The 26309-nt window shown below is 39.7% G+C and overlaps 1 protein-coding gene across 1 annotated transcript in view; it reads right to left on the reverse strand.

The window, feature by feature from the left end:
• Positions 1 to 26309, reverse strand: part of LOC137498385 (MOXD1 homolog 2-like) — a 357590-nt gene that overhangs the window by 181299 nt on the left and 149982 nt on the right. Inside the window, exon 2 of the mRNA XM_068225848.1 lies at positions 22493 to 22762. Coding sequence (XP_068081949.1) covers positions 22493 to 22726 — 234 coding nt within the window. The 5' untranslated portion in view covers positions 22727 to 22762. The remainder of the gene's footprint in view (positions 1 to 22492; positions 22763 to 26309) is intronic.

The raw sequence follows: 26309 nt of genomic DNA on the forward strand, positions 1-26309 counted from the left end.
GGATGTTAGATGATTTCCGACCTGGGACTCGAGCGATATAGCCTAGCTTTTCAATTATTTGCTTTACGTCGCACCGACACAGACAGGTCTTACGGCAACGATGGAATAGGAAAGGGCTAGGACTGGGAAGGGAGAGATCATGGCCTTAGTTAATGTGATGGGAAAATGGAAAACCACAGAAAACAAACTTCAGAGCTGCCGACAGTGGGGTTCGAACTCATTATCTCCCGAATGCAAGTTGACAGCTACGTGACGCAAACCACGTAGCAACTCGCTCAGTAAGCGGTACACTTCGTTTCTTACTTACAGTATTAGTTTTCCGAGAACATACAATTCAAATCTTTACTTGTACAACAGAACAAATGTCTTATAAATTGCCTGGAGGACTCTTGGTGAAGTAAATTAATCTCTAACCGACTAAACAAAGTAAAATCTAGCTTTCTACATGATGGCCATTTTTCCCATTTTTGTCAAAATCCAAAGTATGTCCTCACCTATCCATATTTTGACCACAACCAAATGTTTCTTAACTTCGCATTCAAACGAAATTCGGTGCCTCAAGTTGACTATGATATAATTTCCTACTTCCCTTTACTATCAGAAGGTCCTGCAAGAACTGAATTTAGTAAGCAGGTCATAAACTATCAGTAACGCATCCTGAATTCATTAACTCAGAAGAATATGGCCAGGAGAACCACAAGATTAGTTGGACAACGATCGAGGTTTGATATATGCACTACATAACTTACCAAATACTGAACGACGTCTTATTTACGGATTTAAAATGCATTTGTCTATTAAAACCGAAAATGTGCAAGTGTGTGCTAAGAAATAATCGAGATACTCTAGGAAAGTAATAAAGTTATTTCTGAGGAATGCAACAGGAGAATACCTCAGTACTCATTTTACTAAGACACTTCTTCATATCGTTAAGACAGCTCATGTGGAACTGTCGGTCATTCAATCAGCCTTCAGGTCGAAGACTCAACAAACAAGATAAACTTTATTATGTCAAGTTCCGACACGATTACCATTACTACAGGCACAAGAACACGAGGCTCATAGTCGCCAAGATTCTATGCTGTGACTTCGAAAACTTCAGGTCCTGCTCCCGTACAAAAAATAGTAATTATATTTATTTATTTCCAGACCCCGGACTCTTTCAAGCTTGAACTTCCAAGTTGCGGGTGGAGAAGAAAACCGCTTTGATTAATGAATAAGCGTGAAATATTTCCAATTAACGTTAGAAACTTCTTAGCTGTGTAATTAATACGAGCGTAAGATTACAAATTGAGCCAAAATGGGCTGTTGGAGATTGGGAAGCAATTAGTTGGCTTATGCACTTCTACTACGTAATCCTCCCAAGTTCGGTACGTCTTGTGGTTAGCTGGCACATACACAAACGAGGCCTGCTGTACTTCAGACGGTGTAGCCGTAGTGTTAACAAAACTGGAATATTAAACATTGTAACTAAGAATGTAGTACAGTCGAAATTCGATATCTCGAATCTCCATTATTCGAATTTTCAGTATCTCGAAGTAACTTACATTTCCTGGCCGTTTGTCCTATACTTCACGTGTATTTATTTCCCTATTACTCGAAAGTCGGTTACACGAATTTCTCGATTTATCGAAAAAAAAAATCATTTCCCCCCTTGAAGCAAAAAATACCCTGAAACTCGAATTTTGTGCAGCATTAACTGTGCAATGCGGTATTTGTGGCTTATGAGGAACAGCTGACAAGTAAAGAAAGGTTTACAGTGATGCTGGGAGCTAACATGACGGGAACCGAAAAACTAAAACTTTCAATGATCGGTAAATCGGCGAAGCCTTGCTATTTCTCGGGTGTGAATTAATTACCGGTCACGAACGAGAGCAACCCCCGAAGTCGCAGATGACAAGCTCCATTTACGAATCTCGGCTACGTGGTATTGACGAGAAGTTTCAACGTGAAGGGAGGAAAGGTTAACAGTAACAAACAGAAGAGACTAACAGATTTTTTTCTACGTATGTTTCTTTTTTCACTACTGTACAGTATGTACTGTATCCTGTCTCTTAACAATTTACTATAATAAGGGTTATATTTAAAGCGATGCGTAAAATAGAGATTGTTTTTATATTGTTGCATTTGGTTGCATTTGACGCCCAAAGTGGGGCAACCATATCAACCGTAGATACATATGATTCAATTATGTGCCGTACATGCTCAAAAACGGTATTTTCTATATCTCGAAATTTCGATAACTCGAAATAAAACTTAGTTCCCGAGGTGATTCGACATATCTAGGTTCCGCTGTATTATGACATGTCACTGATTCTGTACACCAGTGTGATCAAATCGCTATCTGCTTGGGTACCATACAGCTCACTATACAGTCATGGGAAAAAGTATACGTACACCTTAAACGTTAAGCAATATTGTCGTTTGTAATCGACGCGTTGTCCATAGGCCGCTAGAAATTTCATCACTTTCCTGTATTTCGGTATTTCACGAAACATGACTATGAATACGTACCGGAAATAACAATAGTACTTTGGAAATGCTTGTTTTAACAAGCATATCATCCAATGATTTCGAAATATAGACGTATAAAAAGTATTCGTACAGGTGTAAAATATTCAGATCTAAAACCTTGATGACATCACTTGCAACGCAGGTAAGCAGTAAAGGTCACGTCTTTTACCAAGTCAGTTGTGCTTCAATCGTTGTAAACAACAAGTGATACAGTCTATCAGTAAGATGGGCAGCAAAATGAAAGAAAGAACAGAAGAAGGGAGAATTATTATAACTCGGGCTCATAATTCCTGTAAATCTCTCTCGGAAATATCTAAATTTGTGAAGAGACCAAGATCTACAATTCAGGGAATTATTGACAGGTATAGTGAGAGAAAATCTTTCAAAAATGCACGTAGATGTGGACGTCCATGCACACTAGACGAACGAACTGAAAGACTATACATCAGGAAACTTAAGAAAAATCCTAGAAACAGTGCTGCAAAACTGAGGTCTGAACTAGGAAATGATTTTAAAACTTCATATCTGTGCTTCCATAATTCAAAAGGTTTTATATACGAATGACTCTCATTGTAGAAATGCCAGGCGAAAACCTTTAATTACCCCAGCAAACAGGAAGAAAAGACTACAATATGCTGCAGACTATAAACATGCTTCTCTAGAATTATGGTATCCAGTTATATTTACGGATGAAAGAAAAATTCACTACTTTTCAAGAACATTGCAAAAAGGGGCGGAGGAAAAAGAACAGAACTCGAAGAAAAAATCTGCTTCCTTCAGTGAAGCATGGTGGAGGTTGTTTAATGGTTTTTGGGGTGCATGAGCTAAGCTGAAGTAGGTTCCTTAGAATTCATAGATGGAAAGGTGGACCCTAAATATTGTACTGAAGTTTTGAAGAAACGTCTAGTATCTAGTGCCGAAAAAATGGGACTTCTGGGTGATTATGTAGTCATGCAGGATAATGATCCAAACCATACGGCCCTGGATACACGACTGTCGATTTTATAAAACACACCCACATATATGGAACACCCCCCTACCAATCCCCGAATCTGAATCCGATTGAAGATGTGCGGGATTATCGTAAAGAGAGACTGGGCACAAGAAATATTTCATCAAAGCCAGCTTTGAAAATGGCTCTCTTGGAAGAATGGGGTAAGATTGACCCCACCTTCACCCCCAAGCTAGTTCATTCAATGCCTAGGCGGCTTGAGGCCATTGTAAAATCAAAAGGATTGCCAACAAATACTAAATATGCACTAAAATCAGTGGGGAATGAAAGTAAAACCGGACTGTACGAATACTTTTTATGAGTATGAAATCAAGGCATTTTCATTTATTTATGCATTACTGGCAGGGACGTCCATCAATTGTATGTTTTATGGTGTATATGTCTTTACATAGTGTACAGAAAGCTAACCTATTTATGTTATATAACGTACATGGCAATAAGTGTACTAAATAAAGTATTTTTTGTTTCAGTATTAAGTGTACGAATACTTTTTCCTATGACTGTACCTTAGAAACAAGTGTAGGCTCCTGGAACAGGATGTAAATATCACTCAGTCCCAAACTCAAACAGAGGATGTTTCACGAGGAATACTAAATAATTTTGCCGGCAGTAGTGTGGGCTCTTTCGAGTACAAAACATAATATAAATATGTGTGCAATATTTATCCAATTACACCTGTTTGTTTGGTACGCTAGGAACGATCTCACAAAAGTAATTAAAGACACACAAATTACTTATAAACGTATTTGTTGCAGAAATATTCCTAGATAACGTGTAAAGATTCCATTCCAAATTACTTCCCGACGCAAAAACTTTACATAATGTGCAACAGTTCAATATAAATGTATTTACTGATGCAAAAATGTGCAGTTCAACGAAACTGTCCTGCGTGCTTGTAATCTGTTTCCGAATTCCGTCCATAACGGAAGTGTAAGCACCCAGTGTTAACAGCTCTAACTTCCCATCCATTGAAAATGGTTCCAAAGGACATGTTTTGTGCATCAGTAAATGACCAATAAGTCAGGATTTAATATTTGTTTCTAAGCTTGGTCGTTGCAAACAGCTGTAATTTCAAACACGTTGCAAATTGGACACAGATTTATGTGACATCTCACTCGAAAAAGTCGATCCTACTGCCTCACGACGTATTTACTTTTCCTCTTGAAACATCCTGTATATTTACTGAGCAAGTGGCTGCGCGGTTTGGGTGACGCAGCTGGAGAGCTTGCATTCGGGAAATAGTAGGTTGGAATCCCACTGTCAGCAGACCTGAAGATGGTTTTCCGTAGTTTGCTATTTCCACACCAGGCAACTGCTAGGGCTGTGCTTTATTTGGTCGCTTCCTTCCCATCCTGTCGTCGCCATAAGACCTATCTGTTTCGGTACGACGTAAAACCAATAGTAAATAAACTCTGTACGTAAGGAAGAAATATGATTTCTCTGACGGAACTAAGTTTAGCTTTGCTCCATACTTTAAATCCAAGTCAAAGAAATCCTTCTATTAAATAGAGATTAAAAGTATACCGGTACCTGAATTTATCCACATTAAATGTTGATCATCTTTCATTATGCTACAAATGAACCTTGAATATTTCACTTAAATCCTTCACAAATTGTACAAAGCGCGTTTAAAATTGAGGAGCTAATACATTTAATACGGGTTCAATATAATGAGACGGTGAACAATATGACTTTCAGCTAAAACCGAGCAGTCCGTTACATGCGAAGCGCAGACATTTCATTAAACATTTTAAGAATGTTCTAAATATCTTTGACGGCAATTAAATGCCTACGTGTGTCGGATGTGACCCGCGGGCCACGATTAGGACCATACTCCACTGCTGTACGGAAACAGTTGAGCACACGACGATAGTTTGTCTGACAAATATAAGACCACGGTGAACATCGGCGGCTAAACCAAGTGTGGTTATACACTGCACTGTTCAGGCAAATCCTGAAATAGCAGTCTCTATAATTACAAGCCTGAGAGTCATTGCACAATTCTTGGCACTCATCTAGTATATACTGTATACAGGATGGTCCGATACAACGTGAACCTTGTATATGAGTGTTAGAGGGTTGGTCATTCTGAAAATAATTTGAAATAAATAATTCGATATCTCACACCATTGCCATTTTATCAGCTTCTGCAGTTCGCCAATCAGATCACTTCGCGGGCGAATTCAAATTGGCTTTGCGAGGCGGTGTTGCTAAATCTGTACGCGGCTTGAGACCTGATTGAGAGCACCAGTCGAAGAATGAAACTTCGTCAGGGGAGGGGTTTGAATACAGACCTCCAAGATGACAGGATCGCACCAAAGCAAGTACACTACGGTGACACTGGCTGAAACCAACGACATGTTTAGTTTGATGCTGATTTCTTGGCATGGCTCTCAAGCCATTCTTAAGTTATGTACAGATTTAGCAACACCGCCGCGCAAAGTCCATTTGAATTCGTCAGCGAAGCGATCTGATTGGTTAACTTGAGCAGCTGTTAAAATGACAACGGTGCGAGATATCGAATTACATTTTTCAAATGATTTGTCAGCATGACCAAACTTCTAACGCTCATATACTCAGTTCACGTTTCTCCGACCAACCTGTATATTGCAACCATATCACCCACGCCCACCATGCCCACTATTGCTTAACTGCAGTGATCGGACGAGAACCGGTGTATTCAACATGGTATGGCCGTTCGCGTGGGTGATATGGTTGCATTTGGCGGCCAACGTGGGGCAACCATATCACCCATCACTTTGAAGTTTACTTTTCTTCGCTTTCCAGATGAGGTGGCATTTGACTCTAGACTGAAAAGGTCCTATATCATCGAACGCCTTGGCGTAAGGTGCTATATGGCGGTAGCCCGGTTTTGGGGGCAATGATGCTGTCGTATGGTTCTATGGGGCAGTGGCGTGGGTGATATGGTTGCAATTTGTAATGCTATCTTCGTACAGACCATGAAGACACTTGGAGGAGTGGGAGGTAATTGCTTCCACTATTCGTAACCATGTCTCTAGGTGGGATATTTTGGACAGCCGTATTCTCGGCCAACTTTGGTCCCAAAAATTTCTTTAATATTCATCTTCAATGTAGGCTGAGTGAATCCCAGAGCCATGTGTCTCACTAGAATTGGTGCTTTCGTTTCTACATTTCGACTTCCTGCCACGGAATCGAGCCCACGTCTTTCCGAGCACCCGAACACATCCTTACCACCCCATTTCGGAAACTACTACAGACACAAAAAATATGTTAGAAGTTGTGTACTGGAAAACATGGCATGTGTCAACTGATTATCTATATTTCAGCCTGTAGAATGAATCAAACCTCCCTGCGGTCTAAGGTAGCGAGGCTGTCTCTTACTTGGAGGCCCCGAATTAGATTCCTGGCCAGGTCAGATATATTTACCTGGATCTGAAGGCTGGTTCATGGTCCACGTGAGAATAATTGAGGAGTTACTTGACGGTGATTTAGCGGCCCAGGTCTAGAAAGCCAAGAATAATGGCCAAGAAGATTCGGCCCGCTGGCCACCCATCACCTCGTAATCTGCAGGTCTTCGGGCTGATCAGCGTCACTTAAGAAGCCAAGACCAATAATAGCTGCAGCACCATGGAGTTTGTTTAAGTTTTTTGGTAAAATGTATCACCATAACTGGTAGGGATTTTTATCTGTTAGGTGGGACTGGGTTTTACAAATGTGGCTGAAGTATCTTTTTATTTGATTGTAACAATGTAAGCCGTTGGATGCTGAGGTTTAGTGGTATTAATAACTTCGACTGCGTGTATTGTTTCGAGTAGGCGTATTCAAACCACAGCTCTCAGGTTGCATGTGGGTGACCAAGCTGATTTTTTGTGGCCCGAAAGCGAAATTTCCAATTCCCATTTTTCAGGTTTACAAACCAACGAGGCAGATATACGGTATTTGTATTCTATAGTGCCAAATAATCTGCTACGTCAGACTCATTACTATCTATTGGACCTCTCATTATACTTTTATTTGCCACTGTTCTGTTCTAAAAACACACGAAAGTCGTAATGTTCTCAAGTTGAAAATATACTTTTAATGATTAACTTATTTAAATATCGACTTGAATGTAGAAAATAATTTTTCAGAACAAACCGTGTCAAGCGAGTTGGGTTAGCATGACGGTTCATGTACTCGGAAGATGGTAGCTTCGACCCTCACCCTCGTCAGCCCTCAAGATGGTAAGCGGTAACTTCCTATTTTCACACCACGTAAATGTCGGGGCAATATCTTGATTTCCAGACCTGGCATTTAAAAAAAAAAATGCTGTTGCTGTTCTTGGTTGGAGCATAACCGTCAAGAGTGAGAGTGAAATTTGCTTTCATTTTTCTATTGGATTTACGTCGCACCGTCTCAGACAGGTATTATAGCGTCAATGGAATAGGAGTGAGAAGGGACCGATCGTGGCTTTCATTAACGTGCATTTCCCTGGTGTGAAAATGGGAAAAGATGGAAATCTACCTTCAGATATGCAGACAGTGCAATTCGAAACCAAATGCAAAATAACAGCTATACGGCGCGAACTTGTAACTGGTAACTTGTATTGGTGAGCTGTTTATTTTGGATTGTGTCGTCTTCTCCTTCTTCTTCTTCTTCTTCTTCTTCTTCTTCTTCTTCTTCTTCTTCTTACTTCTCCTGGCCTTATTCCCAATTAATTGAGGTAGGCATTTTCGACATAATGTGGCCCAGTTTTACGGTCATATACCATTCCTGACGCCAAACCTACGTGGAGGGATTTATTTGCTATTGCGTGTTTCTGTGGTGGTTGGTAGTGTGGCGTGTTGAATATATACGAAGAAAAGTGTATTAGACGAACACAAACACCCAGTCCCCGAAACACAGGAATTAACCACACGCAGCTAAAAATCCTCAGTCCGGTCGTGAATCGAACCCGGGACCCTCTGAACAGAAGGACAGTACGCTGACCATTCAGCCAAGGAGCTGGAATTTTTTGGTGTATTTTGAATTAATTGGAAGAATGGTTCCAGTCCCTTCAATTCATGGTAAGTGAGAGAATAGAACAGGGTTAGTCGGACAGAAGCTCCTAAGGTAGACGAATCTCTAGACCATGGAGTCAGGCTCTTGTATTTTCGTTCCTAAGCTCCTCCCATTGGGTCATTAATTCACAAACAAACAAAAAACCACTGACACAACAGCCCAATAAGGCCGGCCAAGGCGACTGCCACCCAGCCAGGTGATGGTCTGCAGATACTGGAGTGCTACGTAGTCAGCATGACGTCATCCTCAGCCGTAAGCCTATTGCTTGGCTACCGCGACCCGGTCCGCAGCCTCTCATATCAGGCAGCTCCTTGGTAGGCTTCATGAGGATAGGAGAACACAGTTCCAGGCTTCAACCCAGAATTTAAAACCTAGAACAGGTCAGGAATCGAGCCTGTAAGAGACAGGCACGCTGCCCCTACACTACGGGACTGGTCCATTTATACCAAATATTAGAATATACTCCTACACTCTTTCATAGATACAGCCCCATGGCTGAGTTGTCCGTGGAGCTCCAGGTTCCATTCCCGGCCGGATCGAGATATTTCAATCTACAAAGCGATTAATTCCCTTCACTTGGGAAATGGGCCATTGTGTCGTCGCAAACATATCTGCAACCCACACCCAACACTATCCTCTAAAACAATAACAAGCAGTTCATTATTTCATGGAAGATGCCTTAGAAGGGTTGCACCGAGCTAAAACTAGCCACACAAAATTCTTCTTCTCTTACAATTAATATACATATAGACCCAACAACGAGAGGCAAAGGTCAAGGTAGATACAACGGGATAAATAAAAATAAGATAAATAAAATATCAGTTAATTATACTTTTTCACGGTGTAATATTGTCAAATGTGACTAATGAGGCTCTTTTAATCGCCAATCACCTCTTCCAGTGCGGGAAGCGCTTCATGGAGGGAGATATCCTATTTCATCCCACGAAATTAAAATACTAATATTATCTAGAATATTATAGTGCTATTAAAACAATGTGCGTGTTCTGACAGTTCGCAGCACGTGGCGCCGCACAAAGGAGTGGGAGCGCTGTGTTGCCATATGATCCGGCACGAGTTACTACATCACAGTCAACAGCTCTCGTTCTGCGCTAGGCTCTGCGGAAAATAATATCCATTAACGGCGATCATGAAAGAGTTAGAAAAACGTTAAATATCGTTGCTATTATTCCAAGATGGCTCAGCAGTGATTTTATCAGCTCAAATATCGTAAGACAAACTCCTCATTCCCCTTCCTCATAGGCTTTAATGAGTCGGGTTTTGCCCGGTGTTGATAACCTGTCATGTGATGGTCCAATTACATCCACTCCCTCTCTTTCCCCTTCTTCCCAAGGCTCCTTTTATTTCTTTTCTTTTTCTTTCCCTATTCTAATTACTGTAGCTTGAGAAATTTTAATGCTGCTGCTGTTCTTTCTACAACTTTGTTAACGTCTGTCAGTGGGCCTCCATTTTTCCCTTCAGCCTCAAAATATTCCCGTAAGGCATATACCATATCGCGAGCTTGACCACGAATAGCGAAGCCATACCTCCCCATTACGCTTGCCTTTTTTCTAGGTGAATGCATTCTAGGTCGCCCTCGTTGTTTAACGGCGCTCTGAACGGGTTGCAACATTTTGAGTTCAGTAAATGAGACGGTGTTAAAATTACACTATACTACACAATACTATAATTTACACTACACTAGAATGCCAGCCTCGATAACGATACACTTATTAACACGAACACAATAGCAGTATAATATTTAGTTGATTTAAAAAACACACTATACAGACAATGATATCTCTCAAAGTAGACATTGTTAGCCCAGCCACATGTGCTACGGTATACTATATTGGCAACATGGAACTCGGACCGACCGCCTCACGAAGCTTCCTGACAGCGGGGGTAGGAAAAGGGAGAGTGCATGCCGAGCTGGGATTGGCTGAAATGGGAGGCGTGTACTGGTTGCCATAGTAACTGCCACCTCCTACTACCACGCCGAGAGCTGTCAGAACACGCACATTGTTTTAATAGCACTATAGTTCCCTAATCCATAAATTCTGTTTACTACATAAATCAAGGGAATGGAAAGTAAGCTAATGTACTTACGCTGTACAGTTCACTAGATTAAACTATTATACAGCGATTTGTGAACGATCGCTCATAATGCAAGGACAATTCAATTAAAGTAGAGATAGAGTACTATTACATTACATAAAAATATAATTAAGAAATCCTGTCTGTAATATCCATGCTTGAAGGCATTATTTTGTCCTGTTAGTCACCGTATGTGCACTCATTTTTATCTAGCCCATCCTCTGGGAAATAATAATACCTATGTTTGTTAGGTACGATATGGTTCAAATTGTCACGATGATGTTACCCTATAGCAATATGAAAAAAAAAATATCCATTCATTTCGAATACAAATTTGCTTGGAAAGATAAACCTGGCCATATTACTGGTGTTGCATTTATCACATGTGTGTTTGTTGATAAAGTCGTAAATTTAAACAACCCTTAATTATCCCATGCCTACCAGAGAAATACAAATTATTTTACAACTGTGAAGAAAACAGTACATTATTTGAGAGAGAGTTAATGGGTATTACATTCTATGTCCGTGCTGAATCGTATCGTTGTTCCCTGTACATTATGTACAGGTTGAGGACGTTTGGAATGCATTTGGCAGTATCCCTACTCGAACCAAAGTACAGTAGAACTCGGTTAATTCGAGCGTTTCTAATTCGAATTCGTTAATAATTCGAACTTTTCTCGCGGTTCCTTGACATTCCTATACAACACAATGTAAAATTTACGGTTATTTCGATTAAGTTAATGTTTTCTTTTTTTGCTAGTTGCTTTACGTCGCACCGACACAGATAGGTCTTATGGCGACGATGGGAAGGGGAAGGTGAAGGGCTAGGACTGCGAAGGAAGCGGCCGTGGCCTTAATTAAGGTACAGCCCCCAGCAGTTGTCTGGTGTGAAAAAGGGAAACCACGGAAAACCATCTTCAGGGCTGCCGACAGTGGAGTTCGAACCTACTATCTCTCGAATACTGGATACTGGCCGCACTTAAGCAACTGCAGCTATCGAGCTCGGTTATGTTAATGGTTATTTCGAAGTATATATTAGAACTCTTGGTTTTAATGATGTTGCGTGAAGAGTTCTGGGTTTAGATCTCATAAGGGATTTTTTATTTTTTATTTTTTCAATTTGCTTCACGTCGCATCGACAACGTTCTGTGACACGTCCATATATCAAAAGCCTGCAGTCGGTTCATTAACGAAGCCGTTTTCTAACCCTGATTAAATACCCAGTTCAACTATCGTCTTTAAGATCTGCCACTACTTATCTTACAGTCGACGGTCAACTCCACTGTTCTCCTAGTTTAAGTTATAATTTTCGTTTGATTTTTTTATTGTACCATTTAAGTACATACCAGCCATCTTGTCATTGTAAAATCTGTGTCAGTACTGGAAATCGAATCCAGCACACCCAGGATGGCAGCTAATAGTGCTAAACGTTACGCTACGGAGGGGATATAACAAAAAAATATTTAGTAAGAAATCTGAAGACCCACTACTATCACATTTAAACGCGTCTTAATATCATAATGTGGAACTGAAGTGAGGTGTTACACTTGAAGAAAACAAGGTTTGAACTTGGCTGTTCGCTGTCTCATCGTAACTGTTGTATGTCTACGTATAGTCAATCATCGCGAACCCTGCAATAAGTTTGAGTTCTAAATTAAGAGTTAACGTTACAAAGACTTATCAGAAGAAATAAAGTCACTTCTGGTCGCGTCATAAGCATACTGTACGAAGCACCTGCTGTAATGACAGGAGGCAATGACCCTCAGCCCTACCAGCTGCTCAACTTTACTTGGCCCGCCCTAGTCTTGCACGAAATTATTTAACTGCCCAAAACTTTAAAAAAAGAAAGAAAGAAAAATGTTTAATGCTGCGTGGATCATTGTTTTAGTTCACTCCAACTTCGGCGAATACCGGTAAATAACCAGGAGCCGTCACTCACTCAGAATTATAAGAAGTGTGGAATGTTATTGTTTCCTACGAAGCAACTAGGATGAAATATCCAACTGTTCCTCCAACACTGTTCTCTGAATGTCATACGATAAGAAAGAAAAGGAACATATAACCAGTAATTCGTCTCATTATTTTACTGTATAAAAATCTATGCTACTACCTGTAGTACACGTCGTTGACGCGACAATCACCTAACATGTGCATGATGCTATTTTTGTCCACCCCTCATACTGTTTCCCAGATTCTGAGGCACGTAAGTGGGCGTACTGATGTTGATGAGAAGTTAGAAACTGGGCCGTTTCTCATTTGATCGAGCATTTCATAGGATAGCATTGCTTTTAACTACGATATTCCAGTCAGTTATGATTGTATTCTGACAAGAATAATGACGTCATTGTAATGACCTATGTCGCGTTCAGTTTAATAATATTTGTTTGTCTTTGTTAGGGCATCACGGGAAAATGGATGACTGGATTTTAATTAAACTTGGTATTTCAGTTTAGAAAAGGTCGAGTAGGATCTTACCTGTAAGTTTTCAAAAAAATCACCAGGAGAAGATTCTTCAGAAGGGACCCAAAGCATAAAGCTCGATGTATCTCTTACGGTCGGTTTTACACGAAAAGAGCTCATAGCGAATTTTTGTTCTATATCTTTTTCCAATACAGTGATATACACCAGATTGAGCCGCGATCGAACCCGCCAACTTGAGCTCAGCGCTCTACCGTCTGAGCTACTCAGCCATAACATGTAGAACACTTGTTACGATCTCCGCTACCGCTACGTATACATCCTACCTTCGCATGCTGGTTTTCGCCGATCACGCCGCCACTGCTTCATTCACTCTTCTGCTATGCTCACCTGTCGCCTGCCTACTCTGTTCATCACGTGATCCTGACGTCATCTTCTCCACGCACCGCCTCCTCTACCTGTGTGTGTGCTTGCGCTAACCTCTATTGGACACGTGATTATGACGTTTCTGGAATACGCTGGTTTTCAACTTCTCTATTCTTCTCGATGTTTCTGTACGATTATATAATCTTGCTCCACAGCTCAAAATATTGAGTCTGGCTTCGTTACGGAGTGGTGGAAGCAGCCATACTACTGCTACGTTCGATATTGTCATTTACCATCTGGACTGTTATTTTCTTCAGGTTATCCGGTGAGCAAGTTTTTATCATAATGTTATTTGGACATTAAATTCTTCATTGTGCCATCTGCCCCACTTGAACTTTACTTTGGCCAGCTTATTACGGCATCAAATATATATATGCAAGACATTATTTCGACTAAAACCTTTCAAACACGAACTGTACTACGGACAATGGAATTTTGAAATCACACCTTTTGGTATACTGTTTATTTAACACATTCTGCAGCGTAACTTCACCCGGCGAACAGAATCCCTTTCCCAGTTCAATCCCTACTTCATTTTTATCCTTTTTCCTTTTCACTTTTTCTTTCAGGTTGCTTCCTCTATATCGACTTATATTATTCTTCATTGTACCCTTTATACTTATTCATACGGTTTTGATGTTTTATGTTGTAAATGTGGCACATTTTCCTTGTCTTTCAAGGTTTCCTCTATATATTTCAGTCTAGCAAACTCTTGTCTGCGATTTACTAAACTTGTTGAAAAATGTTTACTATTTTTATTATCTGTTAAATACATATCCTGTTTGCTTTGTTAAATTCGAGATTTTCTTGTTCCTGTCACCTTCTTTTGGTCCTATTCCTTCTCACTGCGCAAATTCTGCTGTAAATTATTATTCTTATTATTATGATTATTATATCGTGTTGCTTCTTCTACCACGTATATGTTTGAGCTATCAACTAATATTGTATACTATTTTATCTCTGCTTCGTATGTACCTACGACGATAGCTGAGGGTATCTATTATTTCTGAACTCCCTCACTATCACTATATTGATAATCGGGCCCCTCAGAACAGTAAGATAACAGAGCAATCTCACCTCAGTATGATAGCAAACTTCTTCTCTCACTTCACACTGAACCCTCAATATATGTAGTTCTAAGACACACACATACAGTAATAATAACAACAACGAAGTTGAGTGCAAAGTTACATATAGAAGCCTGTGAACTTTACAAACTTCCATAAAGCGTCAACAGAAAGAAACAAATCTGCATATAACTGTCAGATGTGCCATCAGGCGAATATTTCCTGAAAATAACAAGAAATTAGACACAATACTCATTTCTGCACTGATCATTGAAGATCTGTCAGATTTAACGTACGATGACAACAACAGAAGTTGTGATTCATCGCACCTACAACGTTCTGCAACATTGGTCGCTCGTTGAATCTTATAACTACTAAAATATCGTACTCCCTTTCGTCAGTCCAAATCAGAGCAAATCAGAGAAAATATTTTGACGATAGTAACCATCATCCCAATTAAAAGGACAATTAATATAAAATATATTCAATTCACACATTGATAATTTTAGTAATTTTAGAAGTTACATTATTTCTTCCTGTAACTCTGTACTTATCTACGTAATTTAATAGAAACTATAATAATACTCCAGTATAAATTTCCCAAATCATATTTCTCAATAACATTGTAAGTGAAATGACCTGTTTAATGATTTAAATATTAAAAATCATCTTGGCTGCTCTTATTAGTTATGAGTAGCACTTGGTATCGTGGTGTGTGATATTAGGAGTTGTGTTTATTGTTGCTTGTAACCTTGTTGTATGTCACTGATAACTCATTCAAAGAATATATTTGTTAATCATATTACATATATTATAATCTTATTAAAAACAATAATAGTCGTAAGCATTGTAATTGGGACTTGTGGCCCGTTACATTCCCAGCAAATAAAGAAATTAACATCAAATTTAAAATAAACCAGTTTCCACGAAAAAGCCATGAGTGAAATGGATCTTTCGGAGCAATGAAAAGCACCGAGCGAGCTGGCCATTCGGTTTGGGTAGATAGTGGGTTCGATCTCCACTGTCAGCAGCCCTGAATATGTATTTCCGTGGTTTCCCATTTTCATACCAGACAAATAGTGGAGCAGTACCTTAATTAAAACCAAGGTCGCTTCCTTCCCACTCCTAGCCCTGTCCTGTCCCATCGTCACCATAAGACCTGTCTGTGTCGGTGCGACGTAAAATAAGTGACAAAATAGAAAGGAACTTTCACTTATCCCAAGTATCAACAACCAAGGACATTATTGTTTTGTTAATATTACATAACTATTTGCAGTATTTTTATAACTAATCATTACTATTATTACGTTTTTATTCTAACATACAGTTATTATTCGCCCTAATAATTTTTAAGATGTGCGAATTGATAAATGAAAAATTCAATACATATACAGTTTAACTTATCTTCCACGTTCTATGTTAAAGTTATCAATTGTTTATGGTAACTCTGACCACCGCAGATCTTCGGTTATTGATTACTGGGGCCCGGATGTTTATGCAGTAATAAGTTAGAATGCAAACTTACTGAAGCGAGTAATAAGTAGAGTGTACCCGCACGACGGTAATGCTATGAGGTTTGCTTATACATTAGGGGTTCGGCCCATTAGAACCTATAGAATTTATGTTACTCCCACTACATTACGTTAGAGTGGGCTAGTCGACATTTCCTACTAATAAAATTATTTAGTAACAAAATTACCTAGTAGAAAATGTCGAATAGCCCGCTCGAACTTAATGTAGTGGGTGTAACATAAATTCTAGGGGTTCTAATGGGTCGAATCCCTAATGTTTATACAACCCTCATAGCATTACTGTCGTGCGGGTACACTCTACTTATTACCCGCTTCAGTAAGTTTGCATTCTAACCTATTACTGCATAAACATCCGTACCCTATTGATAACCCTATATGTGCGTCGCTTTTGACCAAGTAAGTCCTCCGTAAAAACGTATTCTAAGTTAATTAGAACTTATAACTTAGAATAAGTTAATTAATAAACACATAATATCCCCCAGGGATACTTAGACCTCTGGCGCAAAAGGTGGACAATGATCTATACTTAAACTTTTTTTTTTTTTTTTTTTGACAAAATTGATGGTCCACTCTGGCCTATTTACACTTTTGCTTTAACTACCTTTCCTTTCTTGTAATCACGTACCATAATCGGAGACTCGTTAATAAAGAGGCCATGTTCAAGCGAGGAAATACAATTTAAACCGAAAAGCCTCAGTCAGTGTACATAAGGTAGAGCTTCGTATCATTGTTCTCCTAGACTTTCTGTCTAACAATGGGCCATTGTGTGAGTGAATGGGAATACGAAGTTGATAAAGAGAGACTTCTTACAAGATTTCTCAATCCCATCCAATCACCGGATTTGATGAGTTACCTCCTAGCAACCGGCTTTTTCACTGAGTGAGAAAGAAAACAGGACTTATTGTTCACGCTCTTGTGGATCATAAGTAAACTGTTCTTTCCTTCGGTACAGTTTTAGTACTGTACATCAAGGGACAGAACGTCATACCGCGCAAGAAAACAAATTACTAGAATCAAGTAGATAATAGCAAGATACACAAATCTAACATACAATGGATAAAGCGACACTTTTGGAATCCAATGCGCACTTTCAAACACTGTTACTTTTCAACTTGTTGAAACATATAAGGTATGTTTGGAGGGTCAAATCTTAGGAAGTAGTTTAGTACTTAATATAGATAAATCTAAACATGTTCCCAGTTCATGTATTCACGTGTTTCAAAAATTATGATGGAAGAAAGATCTCGTAGAAAATCAAGAATATGTAGAAACTGAGACATGTTTAAATTCTAAGCAAGCAACATAAATACAACTGGAAAATAACTGGAAAACAACTGGAAAATTTTCAAGTCTATGCTCTGCATGCAAATATCGTGCCGAATCGCAACTTTCTCCTTATCTATAACGATAATTTACAAATATTAACCATATCACACACAGAATTAGTATAGAATGATGTTCTTCCAGACATGGACGTTATCACTTCACATTAAGTATTTCTCAAAGATATTGCGGTAACCATACATGATATCCTCCAAGCCAAACCGTCCATTATTCAATTAAAGGCAATAATATTTCTAATAACCTGTACTTGAGTTTAAAAGCAGTGACCTGATTAATCGAAATCGAATCCTCTTGATGATAAACTGTGCTCTGTGAATAACGCCCCAACACTTCTATTATCTTCAGCTATCTGCCTTGAACCCATAAAGTATAGCTTCGTAGTTTTCTGATACGATCATCGTAACCGTACCAGTGGGCACTCAGGTAACACGCAATTCCCTCTGGCAAAAACAAATGTCAAGTAGTTCATACAGCTGAACTCTTTCACTAACTTCCACTGTACATGTGTAAGGGATAACAGATTCATATTTTTCAGTCACTATCCCCAGAAAATTCTTAAATAAATATAAATCTTCTGCTACCAGCTCTCTGTATTAAAGAGCAAACCGTAGTTCCTTGAAACCATACATTTCCAATTCCCTTCCTTTTCATTCATGAACGCATCTGCCTCTCAAAACCATTGGTAGCTGAAAGGACACAACACACATTGTATGCTATTAGGAACTCAAGTAAGACGTAACTCAACAATTCATCATTATTTCCTCTGTATTTCACTTACATGGTAGGTTTTAAAAAGTTCCATTTTTTAAAGAATTTATTTTAATCCCACTCTTATAGTTTATTTTGGTGAAATATTTTATTAAAATGGCAGCACTAGTTTAGGAGTTATTATTTGAAAAGCGAGTGGAAATATGCTCTGTCTCCATAGGGATCAGATAACTTGGCAGCTCATTTTCTCAAAACTGTGTTTTTCAAATCCGTTTTCCTTGTAACTCCTAAATTATATGGTGCATTAATATGATTATTCTCATGTTATTAGAGACAGTCTACAAAAGCGACCTAAAATCATGAGGCTAGATCGGATAGCTGTTCATAAAAAGTATTTCCGAGAAAAAAGACGTTATGTTAAATTATCATTTGATTAAAATTACAAAATTTAAGTGGAAACGAAGATAAATAAACTAGTCATTGCCTCAAGGTAACAGGAATAAATGAAATTAGACCTGAAAGAATGAAATATAGAGGGAAGGCAGGGCTGAAGCGGCTTCATACAGTAATGGGATCGAGATGGAATATTAGTGATGTACCTCCTGATTGGGTGAAAGCAGTAATTGCACCTATCTCTATTTCAACAACTTTCAAGGTTTTCCATTTAACAATGCACCAGGCAAGGTGTTCACAGGAACTTTAGAAGGGAGGGGGTGATCAATGGTTGAGAGATTGGTTGAAAACCAGTGAGGTTTCAGACCACAGAAGGTTTGTTAGTACAAGACTTTCAGGTTGGTTTAACAAAAATAATTTGCCTTACGTCGCACCGACAGAGATTTGTCTTATGGCGACGATAGGATAGGACACAGAGAGGAGTGGGAAGGAAGCAGCCGTAGCCTTAATTAAGTTACAGCCCCCGAATTTACCTGGTGTGGAAATGGGAAATCATGGAAAACCATTTTCAGGGCTGCCGGCAGTGGGTTTCGAACCCGCTATCCCCCGAATGCAAGTTGGCAGCTACGTGACTCAAACCACGCGACCAATTGTTCGGTCGAGATTTTCAGCAAGCGGCTTTTAATTGGAAAATCCGACGAGAGGAATAAATAGTTATTTTTGAGTTTCATATATCTAGAGAAGGCATATAACCGAGTACCGAGAGAAAATATGTTAGCTATATTGTATTGTATTGTATTGTATTGTATTATGGGACTGAGGGTAGATTATTGCAAGCAATTAAAGACATTTATGTTGACAATTGGGCTGAAGTGAGAAATGATGGTTGAATGAGTTTCTGGTTCAAGCTATTTAACAGGGATTAAACAAGGTTGTAATCGTCCACCTTTGTTGTTCATAGTTTATATGGATCTTCAACTGAAAGGTTTAGTACACAGTGGGAGGGAGCGATTCAGTTAGGTGGAAATGTAGTAAGCAGTTTGGCCTACGCCGAAGACTTAGTCTAAATAGCAGACTGTGCTGAAAGTCTGCAATCTAATATCTTAGAACTTGAAAATAGGTACAGTATCCCCAAACTGACATTCAATTCTCTTAGGTTTCTTCCATATTTTAGTCTTGGAAATGCTAAATTTCAGATCAGGTAGAACATTTCAAGTCTTTAGGATGTGTATTCTCCCTGGATGGAAGTGTGGTGAAATGAAATGAAGTATGGCTTTTAGGGCCGGGAGTATCCGAAGACAAGTTCGGCTCCCCAGATGCAGGTATTTTAATTTGATGCCAGTAGGTGACCTGCGCGTCGTGATGAGGATGAAATGATGATGATGATGATGATGATGATGATGATGACGACGACACATACACCCAGCTCCCGTGCCAGCGAAATTAACCAGTTATGGTTAAAATTCCCGGCCCTGCCGGAAATCGAACCTGGGGCCCCTGAGAACAAAGGCCAGCACGCTAACCATTTAGCCATGGAGCCGGACAGAAGTATGGTAAGCGAGATTAAATCAAGGTGCAGCAAAGTTAATGCAGTGAGGTCGCTTTTGCGATTAACTGCATTCAGTAATAATAAAGATTAGCTCCGACACGAAACTATCGTTACACCAATCTGTTTTCAGACCGACTTTAATAATAATAATAATAATAATAATAATAATAATTTTTCTTAATCTGTTTACCCTCCTGGGTTAGTTTTTCCCTCGGACTCAGCGAGGGATACCGCCTCAAGGGCAGTGTCCTGGAGCGTGGGACTTTGGGTCGGGGGATAGAACTAGGGAGAAAGACCAGTACCTCGCCCAGGCGGCCTCACCTGCTATACTGAACAGTGGTCTTGTGGTGGGAGGGAAAGATTGGAAGAGATAGACGACGAAGGGGGAAGGAAGTGGCCGTGGCCTTAAGTTAGGTACCATCCCGGCATTTGCCTGGAGGAGAAGTGGGAAACCACGGAAAACCACTTCGAGGATGGCTGAGGTGGGAATCGAACCCATCTCTACTCAGTTGACCTCCCGAGGCTGACTGGGCCCCTTTCAGCTCTCGTACCACTCTTCAAATTTCGTGGCAGAGCTGGGAATCGAACCCGAGCCTCCGGGGGAGGCAGGTGATTACGCTAACCACTACACCACAGAGACGGAAATAATAATAATATTAATAATAATAATAATAATAATGTTATTGTTTTTACGTTCCACTAACTACTTTTGAAGGTTTTCGGAGACGCCGAGTTGCCGGAATTTTGTCCCGCAGGAGCTTTAAGTGCCAGTAAATATGTCGACACGAGGCTGACGAATTCGAGCACCTTCAAATACCACCGGACTGAGCCAGGATCGAACCTGCAAAGTTGGAGACCGAATTTTCTGTACGGGAATAAAGCTAGGAGAACTCAGGTTAACTTATTCATAAGTTAGAAGTAACCGACAGTAAAGTAGTACAAACAGGTGGGAAAAATGGCAGGAGGGTACTCGGAATGAGGATATAAAAGGTATGATAGGAATTAACTCGATGGACGAAGTGGCATATACCTGCCTCGAATGTGGGGTCAGGTGATGTGAATGGAGAAGAATAGGTTACCTACGAGAATAATAAACTGTCATGCAGGGTAAAGTAGACGGAGACCAAGGCGGCGATAGACTCAGTTTCTAATTATTTAAATGTAAGAGTTATGGAACTAAACAAGGCCACAAAGCTAATTAGAAATGACGATTCTGAAGGAGTTTCAGACGCTTGACATGCTCCAAAGCAAAAGTAAGCCATCTACAAACAGTCCTTGAAAGCCTTTGGACACGGTTTTGGTGTACGCTGAGTGAACCTCAGGATTTTTGCCTCCCCAGAAGTAGAAATCACGTCTCTTAATTTTTTTTCTTACGAGGAATCCAGCCCACGTCCTTTCGTCCTTTACCCCTGAATGAAATGTGGCACTACGTAATATGAATGGATGACCGGAGTAATTATCTCAAGATCATCTCTCAACAAGAATGAGAAGGAAAGTTTGACTGGTTCGATTCATTGACTTTCCAAGGTTTCATGGAGCCTGATTTTTCTCGGTGTAATTTATTATTTTGGGCATTTTTAACATACGCTACGGAAACCAAATTTATTATAGAGTCTCTACATTCCACAGTGCAGGCATAACAATAGGAACGAATGCTTTGTTAACACAGCAGTTGAATCATGTGCATGACGGATTTATGTCCCAGACTGTACTCGAGCACGTCACATACGTACTGCTCAGTTTCAAAGCACTGAGCCACGCCTCGCGGCAGAAGGGTTGTATTTCCATTGCAGGAGACTTCAACGCACCCCACGGTTGTTCCATGTGAACTTGCTGTCCTCTGGCTTCTGCACCGTGATCTGTAGTAAGCAAGACACCATCGTGGGTTCTGTCATGGGCGTAAGAGCAACCTCAGCTGGCCTCTGTGTATTGGTATTCATTTACTATACCCTCTGTATTTTAGCAACAGTCTGCAGCAATCTAGCCTATATGGTCCCTTCTTCTTTAGTTCTGCGGCAAACGGTGTGCCGTAGACATCATTAACTTTAATTACATTTTGATAACATTCCTCTATCTTGTCAAATATATAGCTCAGATATTTTCTTCATACAGGGATTCACATTGCAGCCGCCCTGATGACAAGGCAACGATCATGACACTGACCTGTCACCCCGATGAATACATTGAAATAATCTCTTCTCAGAACATAAGTTTACGGATGCAGAGTAAAAATTCTCATCTGTCACTAGTTGGTGCTCTACCCAAAAACACAACACCGACAGATACCGAATCAGTACACAAATTGTAGTGCATAATTGTGATGGTGGTTAAGGCAAGATGCTGCATGAAACACGATTCAATATTACTGAATAGGACAGCAAACTCAAGACTAACATCGTATGTATATTCTTACCTGAAAGTACGCTTGATCCTTGTAGACCCACCCGATGACTAGATCAGCTTGGGGCATGTTTCCATCTTGAGAAAAGCCGAAGCCGACATAGCCCAGAGTCCGGACTTGAACCTCAAAAGTGATGTCAGTCTCTCCAGGAGTCCAAAAGACGGAGTAGTTCGGGTCCAGGTCAGTGGAGTGAGCCCAGTGCGCCCCCAACACTCCGACTGGCCCCAAGAGCAGCAGCAGGAGCATGGCGCACGCGATCACCAACAGGTGCGCATTGTCCTCCTGAAACAAGAAACAGTAACTCATATTAAACTTCCATAACCAGGTATGGTACATGTTAATATACACATGGCGGCGGTAACAGTGCAAGACTGTTTTCATGAATAAGCCCCATTCTAGTGGGATCACGACGCCACTGGAGAACACATATAGTAAACTAGCAGTTACCCGCGCCTTCGCTCGTTGGATTTCGTAATTTGATAAAAGTAATCGTTCCTCGGTACTGTACTAAGACATTATCTGAAAAATACCAAAATATAAAAACTCACCAAAATATTTAATTTCATTCACCTCAGAAACTCTTTGTAAACCAAGTTTGTTGGTATGGCCTTTTGGGGCTAAGATGACCATGTGACACAGAACTGTACATGTGAGAAGCAGTCTTCTCTCAAGTCAAAAAATCCATGTTTCTTTATTTATAAAGGAGATTCCAAATACCCTTTTCCACGTCTGTAACATCTTCAGTTTTTGAGATATAAGTAACCCCATAAAACGAATTCAACCCCTTTATCAGTCCTTCCCCGACCCCCACAAACAAAACAAACAACATGCTTCTTCATTTTTAAAGGACATTCTAAATACCACTTTACACGCCTGTAACATCTTCAATTTTTGAGATATAACTATCTTCATGTTACAGTATTTTGGAGCACTTTCCAAATACCAAGTTTCCTGTCTGTAACATGTTAAGCTTTTGACATAAACTGCAGGTATACCGGTACTCATTTTAAAACTTCATCCACCTTTTCAATTATTTTCAGCCCCTTGCGTACATTTTCTGAAAACAAGAAATACGTGTTCCGTTATTTTTAAAGGAGATTCCGATTACCAGTTTTCACGTCCGTAATATCTACAGTTTTGAGATATAACCATCCTCATAAAAAGAAAACTCAACTTTTTCTTCACTTCATTCCACCATCCTTCCCCCTTAACTGAACTTTCCGAAAACAAAATATACGTGTTCCTTTATTTTAAAGGAGATTCAAAATACCAACTTTCACTTCTGAAACATCTTCAGTTTTTAAGATATAAGTATCCTCATACAAAGAATTCAAGTAATTTTTCAGTTCATTCACCCCCCCCCCCTAAAGTGGATTTTCAGAAAACAAAAGAATACATGTTTCTTTACTTTGAAAGAAGATTCGATTCCAAATACAAATTTTCACGTCTGTAACATTCAGTTTTTGAGATATATGCATCCTCATAAAAGAGAATTCAACTCCCTGTTCAGTCCTTTTACCCCCCCCCCCTTTAGTGTTTTTCTGATAAAAATTATACAGGTTTCTTTACTTTTAAAAGAGATTAAAATACCAATTTTCACGTCTGTACCGTGTTAATTTTTGAGATATACTGTAGATATGCTCATTTTAACAATTCACCCCTTTTTCAGTTCTCCTTAAGTGGATTCTTCGAAATCAGATTATCTGTGTTTCTTCACTTTTACAGGAGATTCTAAGTACCAATTTTTAAGCCTGTAAACTTTTAAGTTTTGAAAATACAGATATATTCATTTAAACAATTCACCCCCATTTTCACCCTGTTAGTTTTGGCTCGGCGATGATGAATCTGTCAGGACATGTTATTTTATATACATAGATGTTTGCATGGGCTGAAGTATTGTGCCGCCCAAACACAGGTGATCCTCAATCCATCCTAAATATGATTCGTCAGCCAGAGTGGTGTAGTACCGTAGGTCCGGGTTCGACAATTAGAACTAGTCTGAGGAACTGGAGAGGCGAGCACTCGGCTTCAGGTATCTAATAGAGAAATGGATCATGCACTCCACTCTCGAACATCCTGAAATTGATTTTCGATAAATTTACCATGTCCAATTGACGGAAACGCCAGTAGGGTTCCTAGTACATGACCACCTTCGCTTTCATCGCATTTCTAGTCCCAGATAACCGCATAAAATGTCCCTTCGATTGCTATAGATTTTCAGAGAATCAGTTCTTTGAATTTTGTCTTGCAGAAATTCATTAGCGTACACCGAAGTCAATGGCACGGAAGTTTCCCATTTCAAAACCGACAAATTTCACCGACCTCAGCCTAGATCGAATTCACTACCGGTACTTTCGGGACTGTGACTGAGGTGTGTGAGCTGACTAAATATACAGACTGTACCTGAACACCGGTATCACACTGGGTGAGCAGCTGCGCGGTTTTGTCACGTCGTTGCCAGCTTGAATTCAGGATATAGCGGGTTCGAACCCCACTGCCAGCAGCCTTGAAGATGGTTTTCCGTGGTTTCCCATTTCACACCAGACAAGTACTGAGGCTGTACCTTAATCAAGGCTACAGACGCTTCCTTCTCACTCCTAGTCCATCCCGTCCTTCTGTCGTCGAAAACCATTGATGTCTTAGTGCGACGTTAAACTACTAGAAAAAGAAACTCTTAACATTCAACCTTGTCACATCCCAGGCAATTGACAGTAAAACAAACACTATGTGAGATTCGAACCTCCGTGCACTCGAACACCGTCCACTATCACATCTCCAACAGTGCTTGACATCAACGGGCAGTTCCCAACTTAGGCTATACATTAACTGTTCCAGGTCTATGTGTGCTCCTCCTGTTGTAAGGTAAGTGTTCTTCGTATCTGTTCTCCTTTTTCGGGTTTATTCGGGGTACCCATAGTGAATTAACAGAGGCGCTCACAATTCCTGCTGTCTTCTAGCCCGTAACCACATATATCGTTATATTACCCCGGTTTAGGGAACGGGACCGATGTACAGTATTTCAGAATTTTTGTAAAAGTGGTGGGTTGCATGAAAATACATCGCAAGGGGCGGGTGAATCCCCGGGTACATGAAGCGGTGAGATTAGAGATAAACACAAACGCCTGAGTAATTAACCAGACAAGGCTAAAATCCATGACCCTAACTGAAATCGAGCCCAAGGTCCTCTGAATCGAAAGACACAACGCCGATCATTCAGCCAATGAGCAGGAAAAATAAATAAATAAATAAATAAATAATTAAATAAACAAACAATCTCCGCGTGGGCTACTATGACCCTTGGATAAGTGGAAGGTAAAAATTTCCACGATTCTTAATCTTGACAGTAGGAAGGGTAGTAGTATCAACTGTATGTCCAGCCACCTTTGCATCCAGGTATTAATCAAATACTCATTTCTGTTGTAGGCTGGGTGAACCCCACGTTTATGTCTTTCAGCAGAAGTGAATATCTCATTTCTAAATTTCGCAGGCACATTCTTCTCAGGTAACAATTTACATTTGCCACATAAGCTAAGGAGACGGATAATAATAATAATAATAATAATAATAATAATAATAATAATATAATAATAATAATGATAATAATAATAATAATAATTCAGTCTAATACTCCTGGATTTCTATAGATTTGACTATTCATTATAAGACTCCCCTTTATGGAACTGCAGTGGAAAAGAAAGTGTCCTTCCAGGCATCATCATCTTAATGCCTCCTTGCTATTTATAAAAGGGTTATCTATTTTGTAAAATTTGGTAAAATATTTAAGATGTATTTCACTTCATCTGAAGTAAATCTAATTAAAACTGTTGTC

Source organism: Anabrus simplex, chromosome 2, assembly GCF_040414725.1.
Source record: "Anabrus simplex isolate iqAnaSimp1 chromosome 2, ASM4041472v1, whole genome shotgun sequence".
NCBI lineage: Eukaryota > Metazoa > Arthropoda > Insecta > Orthoptera > Tettigoniidae > Anabrus > Anabrus simplex.